The sequence below is a fragment of the Mya arenaria genome, chromosome 3, assembly GCF_026914265.1.
Source record: "Mya arenaria isolate MELC-2E11 chromosome 3, ASM2691426v1".
Lineage (NCBI taxonomy): Eukaryota > Metazoa > Mollusca > Bivalvia > Myida > Myidae > Mya > Mya arenaria.
In genome coordinates, this window is record NC_069124.1 from 86,781,143 (window position 1) to 86,796,138 (window position 14,996).

The 14,996-nt window shown below is 37.0% G+C and overlaps 1 protein-coding gene across 1 annotated transcript in view; it reads right to left on the reverse strand.

The window, feature by feature from the left end:
* LOC128229091 (ATP-dependent Clp protease ATP-binding subunit ClpX-like) overlaps window positions 1-14,739 on the reverse strand; it is a 15,766-nt gene extending 1,027 nt beyond the window's left edge. Inside the window, exons 1-10 of the mRNA XM_052940752.1 lie at window positions 14,546-14,739; window positions 9,342-9,548; window positions 8,996-9,099; window positions 7,867-8,032; window positions 7,164-7,184; window positions 6,793-6,963; window positions 6,339-6,503; window positions 1,767-2,014; window positions 1,343-1,624; window positions 854-946 (exon numbers count right to left, since the gene is read on the reverse strand). Coding sequence (XP_052796712.1) covers window positions 854-946; window positions 1,343-1,624; window positions 1,767-2,014; window positions 6,339-6,503; window positions 6,793-6,963; window positions 7,164-7,184; window positions 7,867-8,032; window positions 8,996-9,099; window positions 9,342-9,548; window positions 14,546-14,666 — 1,578 coding nt within the window. The 5' untranslated portion in view covers window positions 14,667-14,739. The remainder of the gene's footprint in view (window positions 1-853; window positions 947-1,342; window positions 1,625-1,766; window positions 2,015-6,338; window positions 6,504-6,792; window positions 6,964-7,163; window positions 7,185-7,866; window positions 8,033-8,995; window positions 9,100-9,341; window positions 9,549-14,545) is intronic.
* Window positions 14,740-14,996: the final 257 nt, after the last annotated feature.

Here is a 14,996-nt window from a genome sequence, read left to right on the forward strand (position 1 = left end):
ACGTTTGGTATTCGAATGTCAAAATCAGTATTCAAATATTTGATGTTTTTGTTTGATATTTTTTAAACCTTTTGCCTACAACTGTGTTGTATATATTAGCTTGTGTTGTTTTTAAAACTATTAATCCCTAATGCCAGAGGCGTGAACATGATGACACTATACACGCGTCATATGTTAATAAGGGACATATAGTCAGGGAAAATAAGCTATTAGACAAGTGACATCAAACAAGTTTCAAATATGTTCGGTAAACTTTAATGACAATGCCAAAAAAAAAGGATTAACAGAATCAGCCACAAAGTGGTGTCATGGCTGCCAATTAAGCTGTGCAATATTGCTCAAAATGCCATTATGATGTGAATGACATGTTAGTTATGTGCTCTTAACTATTTTCCATGTTTCAATATAACATCCTTGCTTTGAAATGTAATTTGTTTGCATCCCTAGAAGTAATCCTTACAATGTTCTATGTTGTTATCATTCACCTTGATGAGTGTTGTAACCTAATGAAAAATAAATTCATTATCTCATGTAGAGTTTCAGTTTTATGTGGAGAATTTGACCTTGGTTTACGCCAAAAACATGTTTTGTTTTCTGAAATTTATTAAGAGCATGTCTTAAGACTCACACTTCTGCGCTTTAATAAGTTATTCCACAATACTTATTTCAGATATTTCAATAAATGATGGAAATTGTCTAGCATTGAAAGTGACTTTGAAAAACACTGAGCACTATGAAATTACATAGATGTGAAAGCAATAGAAAGACTTGAAGCTTGTCTGAACCTTTATACAAGGAGGTTTCAAGTTTACTTGAGGTGGCCTTTGATGTAAGAAATAATAAATGTACTCACCAGTTCAGAGCGCAGGCCTCGAGCTCCTGTCCTCTTTTTAATGGTGTTGCTTGCCAGTGCTTGGCATGCTGATGGCCTAACTTCTAATTCCACCTGATACAAAAGTAAACGAATTATTTTTGGTAAGGCCTAAAAGGTTTGGTTAGGGTTACTCCCTTTTCAAAAATAGGTAGAGTAGGTAGGCTTTTTTATATAAGAATCAGTCATTTTCATCATTGGATAAAAGTGTTAAAGCAATCTTCTATATAAAGCATCCAAGGTTTTAAACTACATATTGAAAAGCAATAATTTTTTTTTTTTTTTTTTAGTTTATTCATTATTATTTTTTAATCTGACTATAAAAATGGTAGGGTTGGCGCGTATTTCGTAGGTAGGGTTGGGTAACCCCCACCAAATGTATTCTTTTTAGGCCTTAGTGGTTTAAGCTTCCAGAAAATTCAACACCATTATAAAATGCATGATTATTTGTCTAGTTTATTTAGAACATACGTTATCTAGTGAGAAGAGTTTTTGGTACTGCTTGATGAGGGCGTCTTTAGGCTGTGTGAGGACCTGAATGAGCATGTCCTCTGTGAGGTGGTGGAAAGGGCACACACAAGGCAACCGTCCAACAAATTCTGGAATCATCCCAAATGATATCAGATCCTGGTCCTCGGCCAGCCGGAAACACTCGTCAACCTGCAGGTGGTCCAGCTCACTGCCACTGCTCAGGTCTAAACTGGGTGTAACATCTGTGACTAGATCTTCAACTTGATGTCCAAAACCCAAAGTCTTTAAAAAAAAAAAGAACAACCAACTAGCTATCAAACAGAGCATTCCAGATATGTTTGTTACTTATCTGTTCTAAAAACAAAACGGCCTTATCTTTTTCAGTAAAAATAAAATACTTAAAAGTGTAAAGGGTATAGCTTACATTTTTACTTAGCCTTTTCTGTACCAGTCTCTCCAGCCCAGTGAAAGCCCCGGAAGCAACAAACAGTATATTGGTGGTGTCTACTGAGACGCTCTCCCCTCCCTGCTTGCCCCGCTTGTCTGATATCTGTAGTTTGGTTCCCTCAATGATCTTGAGGAGGCCCTGCTGCACCTCCTCCCCACCAACGTCCTTGTTGTGGTTCTGTTTTACCTTGGCCAGCTTGTCTACCTCGTCCAGGAACACAATACCTGCAACATACAATGACAACATGTGTCCAGAAACACGATACCTGCAACATACAGTGACAAGATGTGTCCGGGAACACAACATGTGTCCAGGATCACGATACCTGCAACATACAAAGACAACATGTGTCCAGAAACACAATACCTGCAACATACAAAGACAACATGTGTCCAGAAACACAATACCTGCAACATACAAAGACAACATGTGTCCAGAAACACGATACCTGCAACATACAAAGACAACATGTGTCCAGAAACACGATACCTGCAACATACAAAGACAACATGTGTCCAGAAACACGATACCTGCAACATACAAAGACAACATGTGTCAATGAACACAATACCTGCAACATACAAAGACAACATGTGTCCAGAAACACGATACCTGCAACATACAAAGACAACATGTGTCCAGAAACACGATACCTGCAACATACAAAGACAACATGTGTCCAGAAACACGATACCTGCAACATACAAAGACAACATGTGTCCAGAAACACAATACCTGCAACATACAAAGACAACATGTGTCCAGAAACACGATACCTGCAACATACAGTGACAACATGTGTCCAGAAACACGATACCTGCAACATACAGTGACAACATGTGTCCAGGATCACGATACCTGCAGCATACAATGACAAGATGTGTCCAGGATCACGATACCTGCAACATACAATGACAAGATGTGTCCAGGAACACAATACCTGCAACATACAAAGACAACATGTGTCCAGAAACACAATACCTGTAACATACAAAGACAACATGTGTCCAGGAACACAATACCTGCAACACACAACAACAACATGTGCCCAGAAACACACTACCTGCAACACACAAATACAACATGTGTCCAGGATCACGATACCTGCAACATACAAAGAAAACATGTGTCCAGAAACACAATACCTGCAACATACAAAGACAACATGTGTCCAGAAATATGATACCTGCAACATACAAAGACAACATGTGTCCAGAAACACAATACCTGCAACATACAAAGACAACATGTGTCCAGAAACACAATACCTGCAACATACAAAGACAACATGTGTCCAGGAACACAATACCTGCAACATACAAAGACAACATGTGTCCAGGAACACAATACCTGCAACACACAAAGACAACATGTGTCCAGGAACACAATACATGCAACATACAAAGACAACATGTGTCCAGGAACACAATACCTGCAACATACAAAGACAACATGTGTCCAGAAACACACTACCTGCAACATACAAAGACAACATGTGTCCAGAAACACACTACCTGCAATATACAAAGACAACATGTGTCCAGAAACACACTACCTGCAACACACAAATACAACATGTGTCCAGAAACACAATACCTGCAACACACAAAGACAACATGTGTCCAGAAACACAATACCTGCAACACACAAAGACAACATGTGTCCAGGAACACAATACCTGCAACACACAAAGACAACATGTGTCCAGAAACACAATACCTGCAACACACAAAGACAACATGTGTCCAGAAACACAATACCTGCAACACACAAAGACAACATGTGCCCAGAAACACAATACCTGCAACACCTGCAACATACAAAGACAACATGTGTCCAGGAACACACTACCTGTAACATACAATGACAACATGTGTCCAGAAACACGATACCTGCAACATACAGTGACAAGATGTGTCCAGAAACAAAATACCTGCAACATACAAAGACAACATGTGTCCAGAAACACAATACCTGCAACATACAAAGACAACATGTGTCCAGAAACACACTACCTGCAACATACAAAGACAACATGTGTCCAGAAACACAATACCTGCAACACACAAAGACAACATGTGTCCAGAAACACAATACCTGCAACACACAAATACAACATGTGTCCAGAAACACAATACCTGCAACACACAAAGACAACATGTGTCCAGAAACACAATACCTGCAACATACAAATAAAACATGTGTCCAGGATCACGATACCTGCAACATACAAAGACAACATGTGTCCAGAAATATGATACCTGCAACATACAAAGACAACATGTGTCCAGAAACACACTACCTGCAACATACAAAGACAACATGTGTCCAGAAACACAATACCTGCAACACACAAAGACAACATGTGTCCAGAAACACAATACCTGCAACATACAAAGACAACATGTGTCCAGAAACACACTACCTGCAACATACAAAGACAACATGTGTCCAGGAACACAATACCTGCAACATACAAAGACAACATGTGTCCAGAAACACACTACCTGCAACATACAAAGACAACATGTGTCCAGAAACACACTACCTGCAACATACAAAGACAACATGTGTCCAGAAACACACTACCTGCAACACACAAATACAACATGTGTCCAGAAACACACTACCTGCAACACACAAAGACAACATGTGTCCAGAAACACAATACCTGCAACATACAAAGACAACATGTGTCCAGGAACACAATACCTGCAACACACAAATACAACATGTGTCAAGGTACACAATACCTGCAACACACAAATACAACATGTGTCCAGGAACACAATACCTGCAACACACAAAGACAACATGTGTCCAGAAACACAATACCTGCAACATACAAAGACAACATGTGTCCAGAAACACAATACCTGCAACATACAAAGACAACATGTGTCCAGAAACACAATACCTGCAACATACAAAGACAACATGTGTCCAGAAACACGATACCTGCAACATACAAAGACAACATGTGTCCAGGAACACAATACCTGCAACACACAAATACAACATGTGTCCAGAAACACAATACCTGCAACATACAAAGACAACATGTGTCCAGAAACACAATACCTGCAACATACAAAGACAACATGTGTCCAGAAACACAATACCTGCAACATACAAAGACAACATGTGTCAAGGAACACAATACCTGCAACACACAAATACAACATGTGTCCAGAAACACAATACCTGCAACACACAAAGACAACATGTGTCAAGGAACACAATACCTGCAACACAAAAATACAACATGTGTCCAGGAACACAATACCTGCAACATACAAAGACAACATGTATCCAGAAACACAATACCTGCAACATACAAAGACAACATGTGTCCAGAAACACAATACCTGCAACATACAAAGACAACATGTATCCAGAAACACAATACCTGCAACATACAAAGACAACATGTGTCAAGGAACACGATACCTGCAACATACAAAGACAACATGTGTTCCAGGAACACGATACCTGCAACATACAAGGACAACATGTGTCAAGATACACGATACCTGCAACATACAAGGACAACATGTGTCAAGGAACACAATACCTGCAACATACAAGGACAACATGTGTCAAGGAACACGATACCTGCAACATACAAGGACAACATGTGTCAAGGAACACGATACCTGCAACATACAAAGACAACATGTGTCAAGGAACACAATACCTGCAACATTCAAAGACAACATGTGTCCAAGAACACACTACCTGCAACATACAAAGACAACATGTGTCCAGAAACACACTACCTGTAACATACAAAGACAACATGTGTCCAAAAACACAATACCTGCAACATACAAGGACAACATGTGTCAATGAACACGATACCTGCATTACACAAATACAACATGTGTCAGGGAAAACGATACCTCCAACATACAATAAAACATGTGTTCGGGAACACAATACCTGCAATATACAATAAAACATGTGTCCAGGAACACAATACCTGCAATATACAATAAAACATGTGTCCAGGAACACAATACCTGCAATATACAATAAAACATGTGTCCAGGAACACAATACCTGCAATATACAATAAAACATGTGTCCAGGAACACAATACCTGCAACATACAAAGACAACATGTGTCCAGGAACACAATACCTGAACATACAATAAAACATGTGTTCATGTATCACAATACCTGCAATATACAATAAAACATGTGTCCAAGAACACAATACCTGCAACATACAATAAAACATGTGTCCAGGAACACAATAACTGTAACATACCAAGACAACATATGTCCAGAATCATGATACCTGCAACATACAATAAAATATGTGTCCATGAACATGATATCTGGACCATGCAACAACAACATGTGTCACACTGCCATGTAAAATGAATCTATGAATTTTATCTTGTTTGATTGTGGAAGGAAAATGTATAAAACATGTAACATTTGACATTTTATGTTTCACTGATTTATCAAATACTTTTCATCTTTCAACAGTCAAAGTTTAATGAATGTACTTGTTATTACAATGAGCTGAATTGTCTGACCTTGTTCGCACTTGGTGACATCACCATCAGCATTCTGGTAGAGCTTTGTGATGATGGAATCCACATCACTGCCAACATATCCGGCTGCTGTGAACTGCGTGCAGTCACAAATCACAAACGGAACTTGCAGCTTCTTCACAATTGTCTTTGCCAGCATTGTTTTACCTGATTTTGCCAAAACACCAACATCAATTTTCTTAGAAGAGTAGTCTTCTCTGTGGTTATGAGTTAACACAGCTTTATATATATAGTCACTTAGTGATGATTCATCATGAGAATTATTTAACTTATCATATAAAATCTTCATTCTTTTAAACAGTGTTATACTTTTATTCCTTTGTCTGTTATTTTGTTGAGCTGTATCTTATTGTGCGTCTGCCAGGTTTTGATTCTTATATAAAGCCCAAAATTAGATTTTTTATTGTGGTTTCAATAGTATAATAGTAGAACTTGCCTGAGCCAGTTGGTCCTATGAGAAGGATGTTAGTTTTATCTATGACAACTTCATCACCATTGGGGGGTCTGGGTTCCTCCACAGGCCTGAGTCTGGGTTTAGAGCGGGGCCGGGGGTAGCCCTGTGTTGTCAGCCTCTGGATCTGCTGCTCCAGGATGGACTTCATTGTGCCTGATGTGAAATGCCAAACTTGCGAAGAACTTACAATTACAAATGAAATAATGTAAAAGACAGAATTCACCTCTGAAAGCACAACCTGTGCTACACGGTATAAAAAACATTTCGAAATACATGAAGAAAATTCTACTGGACTAACAATTTGCTCAAGAGTAATTTTATATTTTAAAATTTTAAAAGCTTTGATTTCTTACCTTCCTCAAATGCTCTTGAACCTATAAAATAATTATCCAAGTTAGTTAGTCATATATGTACATGTATATGTTATCATATCCTTTGACACAGGCTCAATCTTACAATGAAGGCCAATAAAATGAGCACAAACTTACTACATTGTTTTAGTGTATTCGGTTTTTCTATCTGCAAAACCAAGGCAATCTTAGAAGCAATTAAAATGGCATCTTTTGGCATGATTATATACTAAATTTGTTTGTTTTTTAAATTCCAATTTATATGAATAATGTATAAAATATGATATAAGAGTTGTTCTGTGTCATTCATTTTTGACCTTAAAAAAGGTAGGTTCTGTTATGTTACCTCATTCTATAATGAAATCCCGCCCAGATTTCTATAACAAAATGGCGCCCCTGTTTTTAGGTGATTAACTCTATGCTCTCTGTTAAGATCGCCATGGTTTTGAGAAGAGAAAAAGTGTGTACTGTTTTAAGTTTTGTACACTTTCCATGCTTACATCAGCCTGGTTCTTAGCATAGAAAAAAATGCATATGTATTTAATGTTGTGCGCAAAGGATAAATCATGACTGCTATAGCAACAGCTAATACGCAACAATATCCCAATTTCTTTAGCACATGTGTATCACAGAATTATCATTTCGAATAAACATTCAACTTGAACTGACTACAAGAATAGAAAAACTAATGAGCATAACAACTCACTTTTAGGGTAGAAGCTCATCTGTGGCTCAAGGACCTCATGTGTGGGTTCTGGAGGCAGGAGACTGGTGTTGTGTTTTACACGCTTGTAGTGGTTGTGTATGCCCGTAGAGAAGACAATCTTCGCCTGGTCCTGACCCACCACATACTCATCCAGGAATGACTTCAGCTTGTCATAGAAATGATTATCTAGCACCATAGATCATGAAGGGACTTTTTTAAATCACACTTAGTCGATGAATAATTCCAGTAATTTTTTCACCATTTTTGCACATAAGTTGTCATTTTGGCTTTATTCCAATTTCGCCTAAAAATGAACCAAAACTGTTAAAAAAAAACATGTGACAATTTTTGTTACCCGGTACTTAAGGTATTAGCCGCGTAATACACACTTTTTTAAAAGCTTTAACCAAAGAGAGTGAATATGAGTCATGTCTGGTCAAAAACAACTTTACTAAGATAAAATATTGTGTTTCACAAATTCATCAGTTTTCATCTTCTAGAAACTTATTCAGAATATTTCTAAGCACATAATATTTTGATATCAAGAAATAAATTCAAAAATGTTTATCCAATCTTCATGAAACTCTGTCAAAACACTGTGTGAATATGGGTCATTTTTGGTCAAAAACTAGGTCACTAGGACAAATATCAAGACAAAATGTTCCATTAAAGTTTTTTTTTTCTTTTCTGAATTCAACAATGTTCATCAAGTCTGCAACAAGTTCAGTGAGTATATTTCTCAGCATGATATTTTAGACTTACAAGTGTGAATATGGGTCAGCAGCATTTTACTTTATCCTCTATTAACATACATCTTGCTGCAAAATTGCATTTGTCAAAATGAAGTCTTTCTTTAATGCTATCTCCACATTCACCCTTTGTTTATCATATTTTTTTAACAGAAATCAGAATTTTATTTTCACTTCTGAGAAAAAAGTATAAATTGTAGCATTGTGTTTAGAGCCAAACTTTAGCCCCAAATTGGTCATAAAATACACAGCATTTATTTCGTTTCACGTACAAGTTTGTGCAAAGCTTAAGTAGAAATGATAGATATAAAGAACAACAACAAAAGTAAAACATATAGCTCTAGCATTAAGTATTCTTTGATGGGAGCAGTTGTTTGTACCTCTTTAGGAGTAATGCTGCTAAGTGGTTCCTCTTCAATGCTGAGGTCTTCATATCGTTCATAAACACGCTGGCAGTCATTGCATATGACCCGGGCTTGATCCCCTGTAACAAAAAATCGACCAGTGTAATAGCTATATTTTGTTGTGATGTTTTCACCTTAAGTACTCCAATATTGAATTCTTACATAAAATGAGATATAAAATCTGAAAGGTTTTGCTTAATATTTTTTCTTTTGCTGTGATAACTGCACATATATAACTGATGACAATATGAAACAATCATCTCTGAAAATAATAAAATAAAACATAACTGTTATATAATGTATGACTAAATGTCCAAATTACCATCAAGTTGCCTAAATTCAACATTTGGTGATCCGCAAGCCAAGCATGTGAATGCTTCTTCTGCAGGGGGCAGACTGCCTTTGCCCCTACGACTAGATCGTTTCTTGCCCCATACAGCTTGTGTTGTGTGGAGGCTTGCAGACTGAGGTAACTGGGGCTGTACAGTCCATAGAAACACTGGCAGTTTTAAGACTTCGGGCTGGGTTTCTGTAATAAAAACATTGTATGAAACCGTATAATTTTGTTAGTACCAGAGGATTAGCTTGGGAGAACCAGATTATTTATAATTTTGGGCTTAAACTATTTGAGGGCTTCGAGAATAGCGTCATCAGGATGACAGAATAAGACTGTTGTTTATTACTTGTGCTATTATTTATGCTACTGTTACTTTACATGCGCATTGTGTCTAATATTTAAATTTACATGAAATAAACAAAGAAACACAAATTAGTTTGCTATTTAATATCACATGGTTTATATTGACCTTTGCTATTTTCACGATCCAAATAATAAATCATCAAAACAATATGGCGGATACTGGACTAACCTAAATATGTTAAATCACCGAAATACGAAGATAATTACCGAGGTACACAAGAAGGATATCGAAATACTTTTAATATATATATAAACAAATTTGATGCCAAGCTGTCCTGGATGCTAATGGGGGGCATACTAGATATTGAATTTATGCATGTCAAAATGTCAACTCCTGACGTCTTAGGTGGCACAATAATCATCAAATTACCCAAAAATCATCAATAGCAAGTGTAACATTTCAGAATAGCCTAAACTTCATTTTACTCTAGGTTTTCTAATGGAACTACACATCAACGTCAAATTATGATAAGAATATTCTCTGGTGCGTTTTGATTGACCGCGAGTCGTGAATAACACTATAACACTGTTCAACATATCAATTTGCAACATAATATGCACAGACTTACTACGATATTTTTATAGTATAAAACATTAAACTATGTTCAAAATCATAGCACATAATCAAATTCAACTATGAATGGAATGACCCTGTTACCACCTAACAGAGATAAATCCCTCTCTTTTAATCTTTTAAAATACTTGATCCAGGTTGGATTAACAATTTCTGGGCTCAGAGATTGATGCACTTGATTATGCATCAAAGTTCTCATCATTGCATCAAAATTCATGTCTGGAAGTCGATAAAAGATTCACTGCTACCACTTTCCTAACATGGACCCAAAGAAATTTCTGTTAAGTTAATGCCTCCAAGTGCCAATTGGTATTTACAAGTATTTAGTTCACATGACCGTCATTGCTAAAATGTATACTATACACAGCAGACGAAACAACCAGCAATTTTTTAGGATGTTATTGTGGCAAATATGGTTGGTTTCTATAGCAATTAATTTTGGGTTAGTAAAGCCAGGGGTCGACACTAACCATTTTCCCAAGGGATCCCGAAGGGACACCAACATCTGAAATCAGGTGTCCCTTCCTGAAATTAAGAGTCCCTTCCATTTTTTACATTTTTTTCATTAATGAGCCTGTTTTAATATTAAATTGAACATACAAATCCAGTGCCTTTTACTTTTCAATTTGTAATTCAAGTATACACCATAGTATACATGTTTTTAACAGCATGCAATGACAAGTTAGTTATAGCACAATGTCACCCATGTGAACCTCTGGCAATGGCAGAGAGGAAGATTTGGGTCTTAAGTCAGTAGATTGGGTTCAAAAGTGGTAGAATGTCTAAGTCACACAATGGGTACAATGTAAACAAAAACTTGATGTTGTTACTATTTTTAGATTTTCGGAAAATACACATTAAAAATGCCATGGTTCCGGGTCTTGTCAGATGTCATTGCTATTGATTGAAAAACAGTAGGAATATTACATTTGGCTTGTGAATCAATCAGACTGCCCAACAAGTGTAGTGCATACTGGAAGAGCAGACAACTGGAAAATAGTGTATGTTTATTTTCGCGCCAAAATGTCATAATTTTTTTATCCATTGATTGAAGATAAATAATAAAACTTTGGGAATTTTATTTCTATAATGTTTTGATCAAGGCATAAAACAAAGAATGCTGAATAGTAGGATGGCTTCCCTGTAAACTAGTTCCGTAGGATGCCAGTCTTTTGTGCCGTGAATGTTACTGTAACAACTCGATGGTCGCATCATTAAGGCATCAAAGTCAGCAGTTTTGGCATCTTTTTGGGCGGTTCTGACACATGAGCAAAGTAGTTCACCATAATTATTGTACCGATTATAAAAGTCCGTCACCTCTGACACCATAATCATTGTACCGATTATTAAAGTCCGTCACCTTGTCGATAATGTAAACAACAAAGCGGAAGCATTAACCCGCATGCGCACTGTAAAATGACCTGTTTATTTATAGATTCATGACGTAATTATAGTGAAAAGGTCAGCCATACTTTCGCTTTAGTGTGTGCGACGTATTAATATTAATATCTTATTTACATGCACTGTCAAGAAAGTTAGGGGGACCCAAATTTAGGTAATTAATTCATGAAACGCTATCTATTTATTGATATTTAGCTTTTATCGGTCAAAATTTAAGTGTCCCGACGGAATACCGCACTTTGAAGTTCAGGTGTTCCTCCCGAAAAATTGGTGCCCTCGGGATCACGGGACCCCGTTAGTGTCGAACACTGAAAGCTACTTTGTTTGCAGTGTTAACACATGTTTGTAGTGAATTTATCTGTTTTTAAGACATTTTGCGCGAGTTTGAAAGCATTTACTCTATTTATTATGCACCAGTCAATTGTAACCACGGCCCCCCCAGGTCCGAGGGTATACTGGGGATAGCCGGGGAAAAGGGCGGTGTTTTTACTTTCCAGGTGGCCCCGCAGGGCTGGGTGACCGGGGTGGTTTTGTCATAGCGTCAAATTTAGCGGAGATTGGGCCTTATATAGAGTCTCTGGGGTGCGGGGGCATTTTGCCGGGGTTTAACCATCAGTTCGTCCCCACAGGGTGGGGATTTTACCCGGGGTTGGCTGGACCCAAAGTCAATGTCCCAGCTATTCCCCAGACCTGGGAGGGCCGTGGTTACAATTGACTGGTGCATTAGTTAGTAGTAAATATGACGTCATAACCTTGCAGATACATGCAAATCAGGTGTTAAACAGGCTATAACAAAGATGCCCGCGAATCAAGGTTGGTCGTGATTTAGAGGGACTATGACAATAAACCTTTAATCATCAAATTCATGTTTACCTTCTTTACTTGTTGTCAACTAAGTGTAGCCTGTGTGTATCATCTATCGGTGTACTAAGACTTCCGTTGCTTACTGTTAAATCGAAGTTCATATAAATGTATAATTTTTAATACATATATGTTGAGGATTTAATTATCTTTTAAATTATGTGGCCATAAAAAGTATTTCTATAGTATATGTCCGACACCTGACCTGACTTTGTTGACATAGGTGTCGGCCATTTTGTTTTGTGAGGTATGTACAATCATAGTCCATATAAACAGCCGCTTCAGAGTCTTTGATAATTTTTGTGTTGGCGACTCTTCGAGTCCATATACCACTTGTTGTTTTCCTAGCCAAGATCCCAGCGCTAAGTATATTTAGCGCAAAGATAACGCGCACCTGTTCCGGTTAAACTCCACTAATAAAATGCGCATTTGAAATCAGGTAGTCGTCTTCAGTTAAGGGCATCAATATTTGATGAAAATGTGAACACATATAAATAAGTTAATATATAATAATAAAACAAATACATTTATATATATATATATACTAATCAGGAAACAGTCGAAAAAAAATCAACCTTATGAATAATGTATCAAGAATATCGATGTCCCAACAGGGGAGGTCACTGCGTAGGATAAATATACTAATAGTGGCTAACCCAATATGGCAGTGAAAAGTTGACAGAAGCCGATCAGCGTCAGTTTATCATGGAAAACTTAAGTTATAAATAAAAGGTATTAACCAGTATATCATTTATGTGTCCCTTTTATGTTTTCTTTTAACAATTCAGTGTTGTTGTAATGTAATAGTCTAATATTTTATTTTACACTGGTATAAATAAATCGACTTGTGGCGTTATAGGGAACACAATAAATATCCAAATGTTAAAAAACGTTCCCTCAACGCGCATTATTGTGGCTAGTACAATCAATCGGTGTATATGACATTTTCAGTAGATAACAATACCAAACATGGAGGTAACGTGACCGCGAATATGCACATTGTTAAGAAGCACCTGTCAGTGACGTCATCAGCTATATAAATAGATGAAATCCGGAAAATCCGATCTGGGTTTTGCGAGATTCTAGCAATAGCAATGGCTTACATTTAGAAAGTTGAATTAGATTAATGAAAAAAAATGTAATTACGTATATGTTTTAATTTCTGGGGAATTCTTACGCGTAGAAACGACATGGTCTTCAAATGTAGCTGACAGTTCTCTCGAATGAATCTAAACAATCCGAAGTGCAGGTACCCGTTAACGTGATCGTTATTCGGCATGTTTCGGATTACATCGATAGACGTTATACACGATAGATGCCACCAAATTAGTTAAAGATGTATCGGACTTGTCATATGAGCAAAGACTAAAAGCCTTAGGAATTCCAACTCTGGAATATAGACGAGATAGGGCGGATATGATCCAGTTTTATAAGTCTGTGTATGGCCACGATGAGTTAAAATGGGATCATCTCTTCACTCTTTCATCTGGAGACCTAAGAGGACATCATCTCAAATTTGTCAAGAAGAAAAGCAAACACAATTCAAGACTTTATTCATTCAGTCAGAGATCGATTATGTACTGGAATTCCCTTAGTGAAGAGACTGTTTCTGCCAAGTCCATAAACCAGTTTAAACCAATGCTTAACATTGAACATTGGAATAGAAAAAAGTTTTTATGTTAACATAACCGCACTCAGTCGAGAAACCACTAAAGAAGACATTTACCAGAGGGGCCACGATAGCGAAGGCTAAATTTACGGCCTGAAGATTACAGGTATTACAGGTATGATACATTGAGTATACCAACAAAATATTTCAATTATTTGTAAACAAATGGGTTTCATTGAAGATATGCCCTTAGCCAGTTTTGGGAAATTTCAGTTTGCACAAATAGACGATTACATAGATTATTTATCTATTGAAAACAAGATTTTAAAATTAGTAATTGTAAACACTTGTAGTAATAACTAGTAATAGTAAGATCCTCACTTGACACATTGTGAAAATGTCTCGATACGGACTGATTCCTTCCTGTGAATGTGACAGATCGAAGTGTGACAGTCCGCAGCACATTGGTCATTCCCCCCATTTTAAACGCTTGATGGCTCATATATCAATTGCGAAAATCGAGTTTGAATCAATATTACACAAAGTATTTTCCTACTTTCACTTCAGGGTCAAGGTCGTTCAGGTAACGGGACCAGCTTTTAAGTTTCGATTTCAATATACTTTCTTTTTTGATAATGAAATGCAATTATAAAAAGAATGTGAATTAAATAAAAAACACATACTTTATAATCTTGAAATAATATTTTTTGTCAAAAGATGACTTTATACGTTTGTTTACTACGAGAGAAAATACCTATAATAGCTGATCCCAAAAAACTCTCGGCCCAAAGAAAATTACTATTTACCCACAACGATAGTATCCTCACGCAGC